The sequence below is a fragment of the Lolium rigidum genome, chromosome 4, assembly GCF_022539505.1.
Source record: "Lolium rigidum isolate FL_2022 chromosome 4, APGP_CSIRO_Lrig_0.1, whole genome shotgun sequence".
NCBI classification, from domain to species: domain Eukaryota; kingdom Viridiplantae; phylum Streptophyta; class Magnoliopsida; order Poales; family Poaceae; genus Lolium; species Lolium rigidum.
This window is the reverse complement of record NC_061511.1, coordinates 245,902,427-245,917,690: the sequence shown is the minus strand read 5'-3', so window position 1 is coordinate 245,917,690 and position 15,264 is coordinate 245,902,427. Positions and strand designations below refer to the sequence as shown.

Genomic DNA, 15,264 nt, shown 5'->3' with positions numbered 1-15,264 from the left:
AAACAACTAGTGTAGGAAAAATTTCCATAGAATCTAATTCCTACATAATTTCTATACAAATCCTATGAATCAAAGACGCCCTAAATTCTTGTCAAACGCTACATCCTTCATATCCGACCGGAGATCAGTTGCTCGTTTACTATGCCTTGACACTATACCTAGTCAAGCATCCTTCAACTGATCTCCAAGGATCATCCTTCAACTGCCCAAGTTCGGTATCCAGTCTGCTACATGTTTCCTTGTTCTTTGCTGCTTGCTCACAGATTCGAATCTGATTCAAGTTATTACAAGTTTGGTGACTCTGAATTGAATTCTTTTTTTAAATGGATCTCTACAATCGACTGATGCATACGGCTTTCTTTATTAATTTATTTAATAAAGATCTGATAAAGATCATACATCAAAAACCCAAAGCCACCACATAACACCTAAAGACCCGACAATGAGAGAAGATCATGCCAACAGGGACCTGGAAAACCTCACATCAACTAGGAACGGGAACATCACATACCCCGAGACACCCACTAAGCGAAACGGGAGAGCTCATCCGATCTAGCAGACTCGTAGTGAGCACCTCATGCACACACTACGGAAGCCATCGCCACCATCAAGCCACCAAGCAACCTTCAGGATAAGGATTCGCAAAATCTTTGGCATTCATGTCATCGATGACACCACGACGCCAGACAACGTCCCCTCCCTTCATGTGTTGAACATCACGCGACCACCGTCAAGACCCCGCTACGCCACGCTACCGAGACTTGTCATTGTCGATGCACTAGAAACAACACCGCTCCACCAAGAAAACAAACCACAGGTCCCTCGTGAGATGCACACCTCCAAAACTGATGCCCCCAAGGGGGAACGACGTATAGGCGTCACCATCATCCGATCCACAGATTTGGGGTTTCCTCCGGAGGGCAGCGATGGAGCTGGAAGCTTCGCCTCAATGATGCCTTTAAGAACACGCAAGGCGCCGCCATCACCGGCTCCGGCCAACGCCGAAACCCAGGGACGTGATCAAGAATTATCTTGGACTCTCTTGCATTCGCACCCAAGAATGGTCCAATGAGCTATCCATTCTAAAATCCAACGGACGGTGGGTACATATGCTCGACGTCTCCGGTGCGCGGTAGAAAATCCAGTTCGATCGTGACCACTATAGTGTGTTGAGAACTTGGACTTGGGATTCTGTAATTGCGGCACCTGTTTACTTGGCCACCACTTGCCTTCCGCGTTAAGCATTCATTCGCAACGCATCGCCATCCCGTAGACGTGCTGCCCGACGCCCAATTCTGTCACGCTCTAGCGATTCATTTCCCTTCGTCCCCCAACGTCGCTATAAATCCCGTCCCTGCCTCTATTCCGCTTGATATCCACGGAGATTGATCCTCACGATTGACAGAATCAGTTCTCAGTAGCGCAGCTCTCATCCTACGTACTCTTCCCCCGGCTCAGCACAGCGACCCACGCAACCGGACGGCAGCAGCGATGGCCAAGGCGGCGCACGAGCACGACGGCCCACGCCGCCGCCCGATGCTGGGCGGCATCCAGGACGCGCCGGCGGGGCGGGAGAACGACCTCGAGACCATCGAGCTGGCCCGATTCGCCGTCGCCGAGCACAACAACAAGGCCGTAAGACAATTCCCACCAGACCCAAAGAATTGACCTTTCTCTGTTCCTTCTTTCGTTTCTTCTGAAACCACTGTTCGTTGGGTTTGATTCAGAACGCGTCGGTCGAATTCGAGAGGCTGGTGAAGGTGAGGCTGCAGGTGGTGGCCGGGTGCATGCACTACTTCACCATCGAGGTCACGGAGGGCGGCGCCAAGAAGCTGTACGAGGCCACGGTCTGGGAGAAGGCGTGGGAGAACTTCAAGCAGCTCCAGGAATTCAAGCCGGCAGCCTAAGATGCTCTGCATATACTATGTGATATGGCGACTTAGCCTTGTGGTTGGAGCCTATCCAACATGTCAGTCTCACTGGCTATAGGTGCTTCATGATGAATAACCTTGTGGGTATGGTTCCCATAATGGAACACGCTCATTGAGTTGATGAATTCCAAGTCTTTTGATCAGTCCCTGAACTTGTTTGCCACTTCACCTCCCACATATCTGGACAGTTGGATCATCGCATAGATAACACAATATCACTAAAGGAAGAGAAATATTCCACCAGGCATGTACTTTTGATGTTCTCAAGCGTCTACCGATCAGATTGCAAACCCGCCAGCGACTCTCTGTACTAATCAAAAGTTTGAGTGCATCAAGGAGAAGCTTTGGGTCATAGGACTCAACTCGCTAGAGGAGCATGGTTGGTGTCAGAAAATTTAACGTTAGAAAGAAGACATATCTATTCACTTATTAAAGTCTGTCAATTGTCGCATTCTCCTGCAATTGTGCATGAGATAATTAAACAGAATATTAAGGTTATCTCGTTTCAGAGGTAGTGGACACTAGGCTAAAGGGCCGCAACAAAGTTAATGTCTTTTCCAATGCTGGTTGGGCCAGATGTCTTGATGATAGAAGATCCACCGGATATCTTGTTGTCTTCCTTAGATCTAATCTCTTGGCATGTAGTGCACGAAAACAAGCCACCGTGTCGCGGATGGCTAAATTGTAGGCTCTGTAAGCTTTGCAACCAAGTTGATGAAACCGTGATCCATATCTTCTTCAAGTCTCGATACACGGTGCGGGTGTGGAATAGATCATCACTTGGCTTGGGCTTACCACGGTGGACACGTCCTCATGGAAAAATTATGTTTCTGTAAATGAATGGTGGTAGTCGGTTATCTACATTAATGGCACTAGAAGGAAGTCATTGGCGTCTCTCATTATGCTCACCTCATGAGAAATATGGATCGAAAGGAGTGCTAGAGTTTTTCGCAACACTTCCACCATGCTCACCTTGGTTATGGCAAAGATCAAAAGGGGGCGTCCCTTTGGAGCATCGCGGGAGCAAAGCATTTGGGATTACTCATGCCGCGAGAGTAGGCTTTTATCTTCGAGCATGGTTTTATAAATTTTCATACACCGGCCGGTAATTCGCTCGGTAACAAATTAATTCCCTATTCTGTTGTACACGGTTTGGTAGGATATATAACTAACCGATTATTTCTTGATTTGTCCTGATCTTTTCTTGACCCTGAAGGTTGTAACCTACCGTTGTTAACATCCCTCGCATGCACCGTGGCCGGTTACTTACTGCGCCTCCGCCTGCCTTCCGCTGCCGCGCCCATCCCGGCCGATCGACGTCCAAACCTGTCGCGCTCCGGCAGATCACATATTGCCCCCCACGTCCGTCGACCGTTGTCCACTCCGCTCGACATGAGATCGATCGCCCCGCTTCGCGGAATCTGCGCTCTCGCTCTCGGAAGCGGCCGTCGCCGTCCTCTCTCTTCATCCACCGGCGGCTCAGCGCAGCGACCCACGCACCGGACGGCAGCAGCGATGGCCAAGGCGTCGCGTCCCTGCCGGGGAAGATTTTGTCGCGTCCCACCACGCAGGCTGCCGACGTTCGGCAGCGTCGAGGACGCGCCGGCGGGGTATGAGAAGAACCCTGAGGCCATCGAGCTTGCCCGGTTCGCCGTCTCCGAGCACAACACCAAGGCCGTAAGAAACCCGTCACGGCTTTTCGCCAGATCACAAGAGTTCTACATACAGCCTCTGTTTACCTGATTGATGATCTTATTTATGTTGGGTGCAGAACACGGCGCTGGAGTTCGAGAGGGTGGTGAAGGCGAGGGGACAGTTGGTGGCCGGGACCTTGCACTACTTTACCATCGAAGTCAACCAAGCCGGCGCCAAGAAGCTTTACGAGGCCAAGGTCTGGGTAAAGGAGTGGGAGAGCTTCAAGGAGCTCCAGGAATTCAAGCCGGCCGATTAAGATTAATAATATGTTAGCTCAATCTTGTGGTAGGAATCTACCCAACATGTCAGTGTCTGATTGGCTATGTTAGCTCAATCTTGTGGTAGGAATCTACCCAAGGTCTTACGACAAATAAAGCCTGCTCTGCATTACATCTGGATGCACTTCGAAAATGAAACATGTCGTCGAGTTGTACCTACTTTGATCCATCCCTAGTTCGCCATCAGCTGCACGACAGAAATGGCACAATATTTCTTCAGCTACTTCATTGTCACATCTATCACTCAAGCACGGAAATTTTCTATACACTACATTATGTCCAGACACATTTTTATTTAGACAAATCTACGACATCATTTTTTCTTGATGGAGGGCCACTATAGCAAACAAAACACATTAACAAACTATCTAAATTGGAGAGCGACGAAGATTTACAACTTAAATCTTTTTTACGAAAACTTCACCAATCTATTAATATTCATCGACACAAGTACAAAGAGATCTAAAAGCAATAAAAAAATATAAATAGGTCATTTGGATCACCTAGCGACGACTACACTAGCGCGAGTTGAAGACGCGCCACCGTCCTCGCCCCTCCATCACCAAAGCCAGGCAAAACTTGTTGCGGGTAGAATTTATTATAGTAGACATACGGGAAGTCGTCGTGCTAAGACCCCAAAGAACCAGCACATCAGAGCAGCAACCATCATCAATGCTGACAATCGGTGATTGGAAGAGACTCACACGAAACCACACCAACGAACACGTAAACCGACTGGGTCCTAGAAGACCCATCGCTGCACCACCAGAGGGAGGGTAGGTTGGGGAGGACCTTATTCTGAGTTCAGGGTGTAGCCGTCATCTCAACATCCCGAAGAAGACACTAAAATAAGCTAAACAAAAACAAAAACCTTCCTACCAGCGAGAGGCGGCCGTCCGCCACGCCTCCAAGGCCCTAAGGCCACCGAAGGCGGAGCGGCCTGTAGCGTTCCAGCGAGAAGCTGGGTTCTAATGCCGCATCAGAATTGCATCGTGTATCTCTCTTCTACCGAAAAGTAAAAGGCCCCGGGCCCGACTTTATATATAAAGCCACTAATGGCAACCATCACTAAGTCTGATACAACACATCTGACCATGCAGGCACACAAACAAGTACGATCCCCTGATCTTAGTCTAAGGGGCTACATGCCTAACAGTAGCGGTACAGACAATAAATGACAAGCCGTGAATCGGGTCGAATATCATCCCCTCCCTACCGTTCAAAAGAAGCAGATTGTGGCCAGACCCAATCTTGGTGTTTGCGGTCAGGGAACACAGGAGGAAACGAGTCTCCCTGGCTGGAGGCACAAACACTCTATCCAGAACGCATTGGATGGGCAATGATACGTCTCCAACGTATCTATAATTTCTGATGTTCCATGCTAGTTTTATGATAAGATCTACATGTTTTGCTCACACTTTATAATGTTTTTATGCATTTTCCGGGACTAACCTATTAACAAGATGCCGAGGTGCCAGTTCCTGTTTTCTGCTGTTTTTGGTTCCAGAAAAGCTGTTCGGGCAATATTCTCGGAATTCGACGAAACAAAAGCCAAACCTCCTATTTCTCCGAGGGACACACGGAGCCAGAAGGGCAAGCCAGGGGGAGGCCCACGGCCTCCAGACCACAGGGGGGCGCGGCCAAGGAGGGGGGCGCGCCGCCATATGGGGTGGGCCCCCCGGGCACCCCCTCGCGCCGCCCTTTCGCCATATGTGGTATTTTTCTGCCATTCCAAGTAAATACTTCATGTGCTACCTTTAAACAATTCAAAAGTTATTATCTCTTATTTGTGACAATGTTTTATAGCTCATGAGGAAGTATGTGGTGTTTTATCTTTCAATCTTGTTGGGCAGACTTTCACCAATGGACTAGTGGCTCATCTGCTTATCCAATAATTTTGCAAAAAGAGCTGGCAACGGGGTTCCCAGCCCCAATTAATTAACCTTCACTAATAATTCTCTTCACATGTTTTGCCCTGATTCATCAGTAAGCAACTTAATTTTGCAAATAGACACTCATCCATGGTATGTGAAATGTTGGAAGGCACCCGAGGATTCGGTTAGCCATGGCTTGTGAAAGCAAAAGGTTGGGAGGAGTGTCATCTATAAATAAAACTAAAATACATGTGCAAACAAAAGAGAAGAGGGATGATCTACCTTGCTGGTAGAGATAACGTCCTTCATGAGAGCCGCTCTTTGAAAGTCTGTTTGACAAGGGGGTTAGAGTTCCCACTACCATTCGTTGACAACAACAAACACCTATCAAAACTTTATGCTCTATATGATTTCAAAACTTAAAAAGCTCTAGCACATGATTTAATCCCTGCTTCCCTCTGCGAAGGGCCTTTCTTTTACTTTATGTTGAGTCAGTTTACCTACTCCTTTCTATCTTAGAAGCAAACACTTGTGTCAACTGTGTGCATTGATTCTTACATACTTGCTTATTGCACTTATTATATTACTTTGTGTTGACAATTATCCATGAGATATGCATGTTGAAAGTTGAAAGCAATTGCTGAAACTTAAATCTTCCTTTGTGTTGCTTCAAAACCTCTTATTAAGAATTTATTGCTTTATGAGTTAACTCTTATGCAAGATTTTTTGATGCTTGTCTTGAGAGTACTATTCATGAAAAGTTTTTGCTATATGTTTAGTTATTATCTATTTGTCAGCAAACTGTAGATCATTGTCTTGAGTCACTTCATTCATCTCATATGCTTTACAATAGTATGATCAAGATTATGTTGGTAGCATGTCACTTCAGAAATTATTCTTTTTATCGTTTACCTACTCGAGGGCGAGTAGTGGGGATGCTTGATACGTCTCCAACGTATCTATAATTTTTGATGTTCCATGCTAGTTTTATGACAATACCTACATGTTTTGCTCACACTTATAATGTTTTTATGCATTTTCCGGGACTAACCTATTAACAAGATGCCGAGGTGTCAGTTCCTGTTTTCTGCTGTTTTTGGTTCCAGAAAAGCTGTTCGGGCAATATTCTCGGAATTCGACGAAACAAAAGCCAAACCTCCTATTTCTCCGAGGGACACACGGAGCCAGAAGGGCAAGCCAGGGGGAGGCCCACGGCCTCCAGACCACAAGGGGGCGCGGCCAAGGAGGGGGCGCGCCGCCATATGGGTTGGGCCCCCGGGCACCCCCTCACGCCGCCCTTTCGCCTATATATTCCCTCGCGACGCGAAAACCCTACATCAACAGATCATACTCCAGAAAGACTCCCGGAGCGCCGCCGCCATCGCGAAACCTAGTTTCGGGGGTCAGAAGTTCCTGTTTCGGCACCCTGCCGGGATGGGGATCGACCCCCGGAGCCTTCTCCATCGACGCCACCGCCTCCATCATGCTCCGTGAGTAGTTCCCCCATGGACTACGGGTTCTAGCAGTAGCTAGTTGGTACTCTCTCTCCCATGTACTTCAATACAATGATCTCATGAGCTGCCTTACATGATTGAGATCCATCTGATGTAATCGGTGTTGTGTTTGTTGGGATCCGATCAATTGTTACAATATGATCAGTCTATCTATAAAGTTTGTGAAGTTATTGTTGCTGCAATCTTGTTGTGTTTAATGCTTGTCACTAGTGCACGAGTGGCATGATCTTAGATTTAAGCTCTATAATTATTGCTTAGATTGTATCTACAAGTTATTTGCACATGTCTATGTCCGAAAACCGAGGCCCCAGAGTGACAGCAACTGGGATAACTGGAGGGGATGGCTTAGGTATGAGGATCACATGTTTTCACCAAGTGTTAATGCTTTGCTCCGGTGCTCTATTAAAAGGAGTACCTTAATTACCGATAGATTCCCTTGAGGCCCGGCTGCCACCGGCTGGTAGGACAAAAGATGTTATGCAAGTTTCTCATTGCGAGCACGTATGACTATATATGTAAAACATGCCTACATGATTAATAAACTTGATGTTCTATCTTAATACTATTTCAATCCTATCAATTGCCCAACTGTAATTTGTTCACCCAACACTTGTTATTGGAGAGTTACCACTAGTGTAGATAGCTGGGAACCCCGGTCCATCTTTCATCATCAAATACTCACTCGGTCCTATATGCCATTAGAAGTAGTATCAACTATTTTCCGGTGCCATTGCTTCGTGTTACCTGCTATCGCTGCTGTATTACTCTTACTATTGCTCTCATATTACTGCTGCTTTCACATCACCCCTGTTACTAGTGCTTTTCCAGGTGCAGCTGAATTGACAACTCAGTTGTTAAGGCTTATAAGTATTCTTTGTCTCCCCTTGTGTCGAATCAATAAATTTGGGTTTTACTTCCCTCGAAGACTGTTGCGATCCCCTATACTTGTGGGTTATCAGGCAACGTTGTCTATTGGTCCATGTGAAACAGGCCACAGTCCAACAAATCTCTTGGAGGGACATCGCGGCAATAGACTAATAAAATCGGGGCACCCTAGGCCAGTTAATTTTATCATTACTCTCATCCCCCACCGAGCGAATGAGATTAAAATCTCCACCCACCACAATCGGTAATGGGTAGTCTAACACCACCCTCTCAAGTTTCCCCAGGAACTTTTCCATCCGGCAATGATCATTAGTGCCGTGTTGTTCCGTTGGAGTATTGATGCATTTATGAAGAAAGATCCATTCTTCCATTCCCTTATCTCGAAACAGTCAGCACAGGAGCCCAAAAGCATCCCCCGTGGGGCCCTGTCGCCGGAAGCCAATTGCAAACGAATTGTCTCGCATGCTCAAGGCTACGAAGATCAGCCACGGAGAAGTCTTCTTTGATAGTTTCCTCAAGACCTGGGATGTCCATCCTATTTTGCTCCATATAGTGTTCCTGCTGGGTGCGGTGACTCTCTCACCCGAACATGCGGATATTGTAAATCAGAGCCTTCACTGACGAGAATACATCATGAAAAGGTGTATCAATCATATAGAACAGTGCCAAAGAACAAAGTTAGCGCTGCCCACAGGGGAGGCAGTTCCCCCACTCACACCTACTCTCCATGCTGCCACGGTACATGACTCGTCTCAGGAAATACAAAATGCGTGCCACGAAAGAGCTTAGCAAGCCGCAACCTATCAAACTCCTCTCTAATCTTCTCCCTAATGGAGGATTCAGAAGCCACCACACCATTGAAGACCACGTTGTTCTGGTGCCTCCAGGTGCACCAGAAGACCAAGATGATAGCAGTCCATATGTCCCATCTATGAGCCACCGGGCAGGAGCAAGAAGTCCACCACTCTAGAAGGTCGGAGTCCGCCTCTGGGAGCCACTCTAGCTTGTACTAAGGACGGAGTGTCCACACCCATACCTCTTGCGCCACCACGCAGCCAAGAAGAAGGTGATGCAAGGTCTCTTGCTCCTGTTCGCAGAGGGAGCAAGCCAGCAGACAGGGCAGCCCATGATGTTGAAGCATGTCAACCCTCCAACAACAGTTCTTTGAAGAGAGTCACGCGAAGAACTTGCAACTGTAAGAGGCCCTCGAACGCCAAATTTCCTCGGAGTCAGTGGCCTTCTCCTGGCCAACAAAGAAGGCCCCATAGGCCGACTTGGCATAATAGCAATCGTCGCCCGACCATCTTCACATAAGCACATCATTGTGGTCTGGGGCCAGATGGAAATTGTCCAACCTCTACCACAACAAGAAGAACTCAGGGAGGGCCTCCTCTCCCATGTCAGGACCACAATCTCTTAGCCATTGCCCAAAGAGGCCCTGCTTTATAGTGCAAGCAATGGACCTTTTCTTCGAGGCCATTTTAGCCACGGTTGGCGCAATCTCCGCCACCTTGGCTCCATCTAGCCAACGGCGCAACCAGAGCCTTCATTCGATCGACGTCTTCTTATCGTGCCCCTTCCTTACAGTCAGCGAAGAGAGGACTTTTAGAGGAGGTGTTCAGTGAGCACCCGTATCTAGACTGTCCATACTGCATCAAGATCCGTGCTAGCTATTTCTTTTCTTATCTCAATCAATTTTTCATTTTTGTATCTCTCACACCACACAAAATCTGAACTTGAAATTTTCCAGATCAATTAAACATAGCAACTAGAATATGGGAAAAATATTTTAGATTTTTTATGTCATCATGTATATACATATATACGAATATATATATATATATATATATACCAAGAATTTATTTTGAATTTTAAAATAATTTAAAAATTGAAATTGCAAGCAAAATTCCGAACTATTGTTCCCCCATTCTGTTTGTTATTTTTGAGTGACTTGCATAAAAACCAAATCCAAATATTATATAATTTGAGAGATATAAAAAAGAAAAAGTCAAAAAGTGTGCAAGTGCCTAGAGCGCACCTGCTCTATTCAAGTTTTTCCCAGTCAGCGCCGACCTTCGAGGGCTCTTGGCGCGCTTCTTGCCGGCCACAGTATCAGGAGGGGTCACGTCCTCCAGCAATGTCGGTGGGAGGGTCGCCTCCTCAGGCCGTCTCATCAGCAGAAACGCACCCTGGACCAATCGGAGGTAAAGCCCCTATCCCCTCCGCCTAATCCTTATTTTGTTGTACACGGTTTGGTAGAATACGGACTCTTTCGTGATTTGTTCTAATTCTAACGTTTTATTGATCCTCGATATCAGATCGATTGTCTCGCTCCGCGGAATCTATTCTCTGGGAAGTGTCCTTGATCGTTCACGGAGTGCAGCGACCCAGACGGCAGCAGCGATGGCCGATGCGCCGCATAACGGTCGACGGCGCCCCCCGCCGCCCCCAGCGATCGGCAGCATCCAGGACGCCCCGACCGGGTGGGAGAGAACAACCTCGAGGCCATCGAGCTCGCCCGCTTCGCCGTCGTCGAGCATAACGCCAAGGCCGTAAGACAATTCCCACCCGGTCCGAATAAATTTCCCTTCCCTGTTCCTTGCTTTTTTTCTTCTGAAACAACTGTTGGATTTAGAACGTGTTGCTGGAGTTCGAGAGGCTGGTGAAGGCGAGGCAGCAGCTGGTGGCCGGGTTCATGCACTATTTGACCATAGAGGTCATGGAAGGCGGCGTCAAGAAGCTCTTCGAGGCCAAGGTGTGGGAGAACTTCAAGGGTCTCGTGGAATTCAAGCAGGCCGCCTAAGATAAATATGTGAGCTCAAGCTTGTGGTAGGAACCTGTTACCTGTCAGTCTAACTGCCTGCTAGGTGTTTTATGACGAACTAGCCAAACTTTATTGATTATATAATTTAAATATTCGTGCGTTGCAAACTTCAAGTGACATTGCAAACTCCTGTAGCAACATGTTTTTTCTTAATTACTGTTTGCTCACCAGAATTATGAATAACGGCAGCAACATGTTGAAGCTCTCAACAATCAACACACAAACACGCACAATTAAAAATAATAATCAAAGACTACAATTTCTCCATAGTCCCTCCATTTCCAAAATAACAGAGTTAAACATTGTTAGAGCATGCGACGGCAGCATCCATCAACGTAGACCAGGAGCACATCAAGCCATCCTTTTGCTTCATTTACCACGGGCCCAATCAGCCCCATGTTTGTTATCTATTATTTTGTGTTCCTAGTTTTGTATTGTGGAGAGAAACATTTTTAGTCAATGACAATTTATTCTATCACGGGGCAACCAGCCTGATGTTTTTCCAAGTTTTGTATCGGGAAGAGAAAACATTTTTTGGCAATGACAATTTAATTTATCACGGGAATGTTTGTTATGTATTTTCTTGGCTTTCTAATTTTGTATCAGAGGGAGAAACATTTTTACTCAATGTCAATTTACTTTATCACGGGTGCAACCAGCCCGATGTTTGCTATCTTTTTTCCTTTGGCTTTCTAGTTTTGTACAGTATCGGGGAGAGAAAACAATTTTTTGTCAATGACAATTTACTCTATCACAGATGCAGCCAGCCTGATGTTTGCTATCTATTCTCTTGGCTTTCTAGCTTTTTATCAGAGGTAGGAACATTTTTACTCAATGACAATCACACACGGCAATTTTTTGAAGTCAACCCGTGCAAACTTTGACTATGTTTATAGAAAAAAAATGTCAACATCTAGAATACAAATCAATACCATTAGGTTTATCATGAAGTATATTAGTATACAATTGGTATTGTAGATATTGATAAGTTTCTTAATAAACTTGGTCAAAGCCAGCAGTGAAGTTTGACTTTAGTGAGATCCAGTGTCAACTCCGGATATTTTTTACTCTGACACGAAGAATTACACTAATATCTTACATGGGAAATATCTTTTGAATGCAGAAATTTGATGCTGGGTTCGGTCTCAGGCCATGTATATGTATGCAGTATTAACTCACTTTCTGTTGTACGGCTTGAAGCAAAGCACACATGTTATATACTTATATGTACATTCTTCTTCCCGAAAATCACACACAAGTCGCAAAGTTCATGCCCACTTGCTCATGTTTCACCAGCATTTCATTGTGCAGTTCCCATCTTGGCATCCTTGTACAGCTGATCAACGCGATCCTGCACCATAATTTTGCTCTTTCTTTGAACACAAACTACTCGACAATGGAGAGTACTCCTCAGCCGCGGCCTACAAAGCATAATTCTTCGGCGCCTTGACTACCAACATGAATAGGCTTGTGTGGAAGGCTTGGGCCCCCCCCCCGAAGATCAAGTTCTTCGCTCGGTTGGCTCTCCATAATAGGATTTGGACGACGGACCGTCTTGCGAGGAGGGGTAGAACCAATTGTGGGCGTTGCCCGCTTTGCAACCAAACTCAAGAAACGGCGGTCCACCTTTTTTCCCATTGCCGCTACACCAAGCGCCTTTGGGAAATGGTGAAAAGTTGGATTGACATACCTTCCATTCACATCCATGAGTGGACGGACGATCTCTCCCTCGAGGGTTTATGGCTTCCCTAACCATGCTTCTTAGTTGGACCATTTGGAAGGAGCAGAATGCTAGAGTTTTCAACCACAAGTCCGCACCAACTACCACCCTCCTCAACATCATCAAATCTGAAGTGAAGCTTTGGGTTGCCGCGGGTGCGAAGTGTTTGGGCTTTGTAATAACGGGAGAGTAATCCTTTAGTTTCCTGTCTTTTGTTTTTCTTGGTGGACCTTGGTCTTGTCTAAACTCTTCCCCTTAATTAATGAATAGTGGCAAATCTTTTGCCACTCGTTTCAAAAAAATAAATAATTGATACGAACATGAAAAAGTTTGTTCTCTCTAACCTTGTAGTAATAGTTAAGCAGCTGGGACCTCTTTAGCTTAAAAGTCGGAGTGATCAGGTGAGGTCCTTATCTATGCTGAATGGCACTGGCTCCACGTGAACTGCCTTCGGCATCTCAAATCCTCTCAAGTGCATGTCGCAAGATTGATGAAGATCTTGGGCTTACCAGTTGTGTCTTTATAAGGAAATTTGGGTACAGAACATATAGCTCGCTAAACTTTATTTGCATACTGACGATATACCCCGAGTTTCTTGCTGGTTTTGTTCACCTCATCCTGGATGTACCTCCTAGCCTTCGGATCACTGCAGAACTCTGCGTAGTCACCACTCACCAGACTTCCCGTTAAGTGCAGCCAAGTCCTCAATAGCCTGCTTCTCAGGGACAACCACAGCAACAAGGAAGGAGCCTCTAGCTCAAACCTGGTTCAAAGAAGAGCCTCTAGCTCTAGCTAAGTTGATTCTGAACAAAGCTATTAATCATGTAATGCAATTTTATTTGTTTATTCTGTTTTGGTTTTCGTACCGATGCAACGAGTGGAGACTAGGCGTATGTGCTTTCCACGACCTCCACTGCTAAATACTCCCCTTGGGACAGGTTGAAGATGTTTTGGTTGCCACTCTCCAATATCGCCTTCATACATAAGTTGGTTGCAAATGTTGTTACAGATCATCTTCACTGATATTATTATATGGCTAACTTAGGAATGGTGGAAAAAGGCTGAACCTGTAGGGAACTAACCATCTGAGAACACTTCCTTGGTGAGGTCAGGGCGCTTGTAGTACCCAGAGAACATGGTGTGACCCCTCAAGCAGATCTCACCATGCGGTCTATTGGAGATCTTGGAAACCCTAAATTACAAGCAACCAGCCGAAAAAACCTCCCGGGTCGCTCTCCTCCCGAGCGATTCCGGAGGCGCCCCGCCCGTAACCTACAGGGAGCCACCCAAGATCGATCTCCAGGCCGCCGCTGTTGCCGGCGGCGGCGGCGGCCGCGCCCGTCCCGTCGAAACGATGGAGGGCAGGGGAGGTGCTCTTCTACGGTGCTTCACGGGAGGATGTGGGTCGCCGGCAGAGGGCATGGGCGGCGCGGCCAGATTGGCCGTGGTCTGAGGCCCTTCCGCGGAGCGTCCATGAGGCGAAGGTGGTGCGCCGCCGGTCGTTGTTGACCGCGGCTGGGGAAGATCGGGGTCCGATCTGGGCCTTTGGGCTTGGATCTGGACCTGTGAGACCCAACCAGGCTGGGTTGTGATCTGCCGGTGGATCTCATCGGCGTTCTGCAGCCGTGCTCGGTGCTGCCCTTTCCTCTGGTGACGTCCCGTTGGTCGGTGGCTGGCGGTGGTGTGCCCTGCCGGCGTCTCCGGCGGCAACCATGGCCAGTCTTGGATGGTCGCCGGCGTGGGGGCCCGACCTGAATAAAGGCGGCGGTCCTAGGGTCTCTCTTGGGTGAAGACGAAGACCTGCCGGAGGCCTGGACTCGCGATCTGGCCGGTGTGTTGAGTTCCGGAAGGCGCCGCCGGCAAGTGTAACAGTGCTTTTATTGCCTGGAGTTTGTTGGATCGATGGTATTCGGTCGTGCGCACCCATGCTTTTATTCCGACCGTTTGGTCTGGAGGGAGCGGCGCGAAGCTCTTTTCTGTGTTGACACCAAGTGACAGTTGATCCATGGTGAAGTCAGAAGAAGAGAATAACATGAAGGCCGAATTGGAGGACTAGCTAATGGAGGTTCAAGTCTTTGCGCTGTTGAGGGGCTTGCTTGGTGTTTCGGACTTCGCAGCAGTGGTATGAAAGTGGGGGCGGCAGCACATGTGAGTTTCGGAGTCTTACCTTTCAGGGTGAAAACCCAAGGTCTGGCCTTAACTGGTTGTGCCTGACAATGTCCTTGTTGAAGGCATTGTTTTGAGAGCGAAGACTATCTTCATGGTGAAAACCCAAGATCTTTGATCGGGCGACGACGGCGCTGGTGCACTGTTTCCTTCTTGCAGGCATCGCTTTTGAAGAGTCTGATTTTCAGGTGTTGTCTTGGTGGTGGTTGTATTACTGTTGCTAGGGCTGTGATACTATAGCGGGACTTTTATTTCTTAGTTTTCTTTTTCTCTTTTTTGGCTTGTGTGCATCCGTAATGTTTTAGGACATTGCGTTGTTGCAGAGGCTGGGTGTAATTGGTATCATTTGATATTAATATATTCCCTTTATCGAAAAA

The 15,264-nt window shown here is 47.1% G+C and overlaps 2 protein-coding genes and 2 pseudogenes across 2 annotated transcripts; 3 read left to right on the top strand and 1 right to left on the bottom strand.

The window, feature by feature from the left end:
- Positions 1-1,520: 1,520 nt before the first annotated feature.
- LOC124650121 (cysteine proteinase inhibitor) lies at positions 1,521-2,074 on the top strand. Its single transcript, XM_047189681.1, has 2 exons — positions 1,521-1,635; positions 1,728-2,074. Exons 1-2 carry the CDS (start codon positions 1,537-1,539, stop codon positions 1,905-1,907), a joined length of 279 nt encoding a protein of 92 aa, XP_047045637.1. The 5' UTR covers positions 1,521-1,536; the 3' UTR covers positions 1,908-2,074.
- A 1,372-nt stretch (positions 2,075-3,446) lies between these two features.
- On the top strand, positions 3,447-4,001 carry LOC124648535 (cysteine proteinase inhibitor-like). The gene is made up of 2 exons (XM_047188280.1): positions 3,447-3,608; positions 3,703-4,001. Exons 1-2 carry the CDS (start codon positions 3,447-3,449, stop codon positions 3,880-3,882), a joined length of 342 nt encoding a protein of 113 aa, XP_047044236.1. The 3' UTR covers positions 3,883-4,001.
- Positions 4,002-10,580: 6,579 nt separating this feature from the next.
- Positions 10,581-10,980, top strand: LOC124648534 (annotated as a pseudogene).
- Positions 10,981-12,301: 1,321 nt separating this feature from the next.
- LOC124648533 overlaps positions 12,302-15,264 on the bottom strand; it is a 5,085-nt pseudogene continuing 2,122 nt past the window's right edge.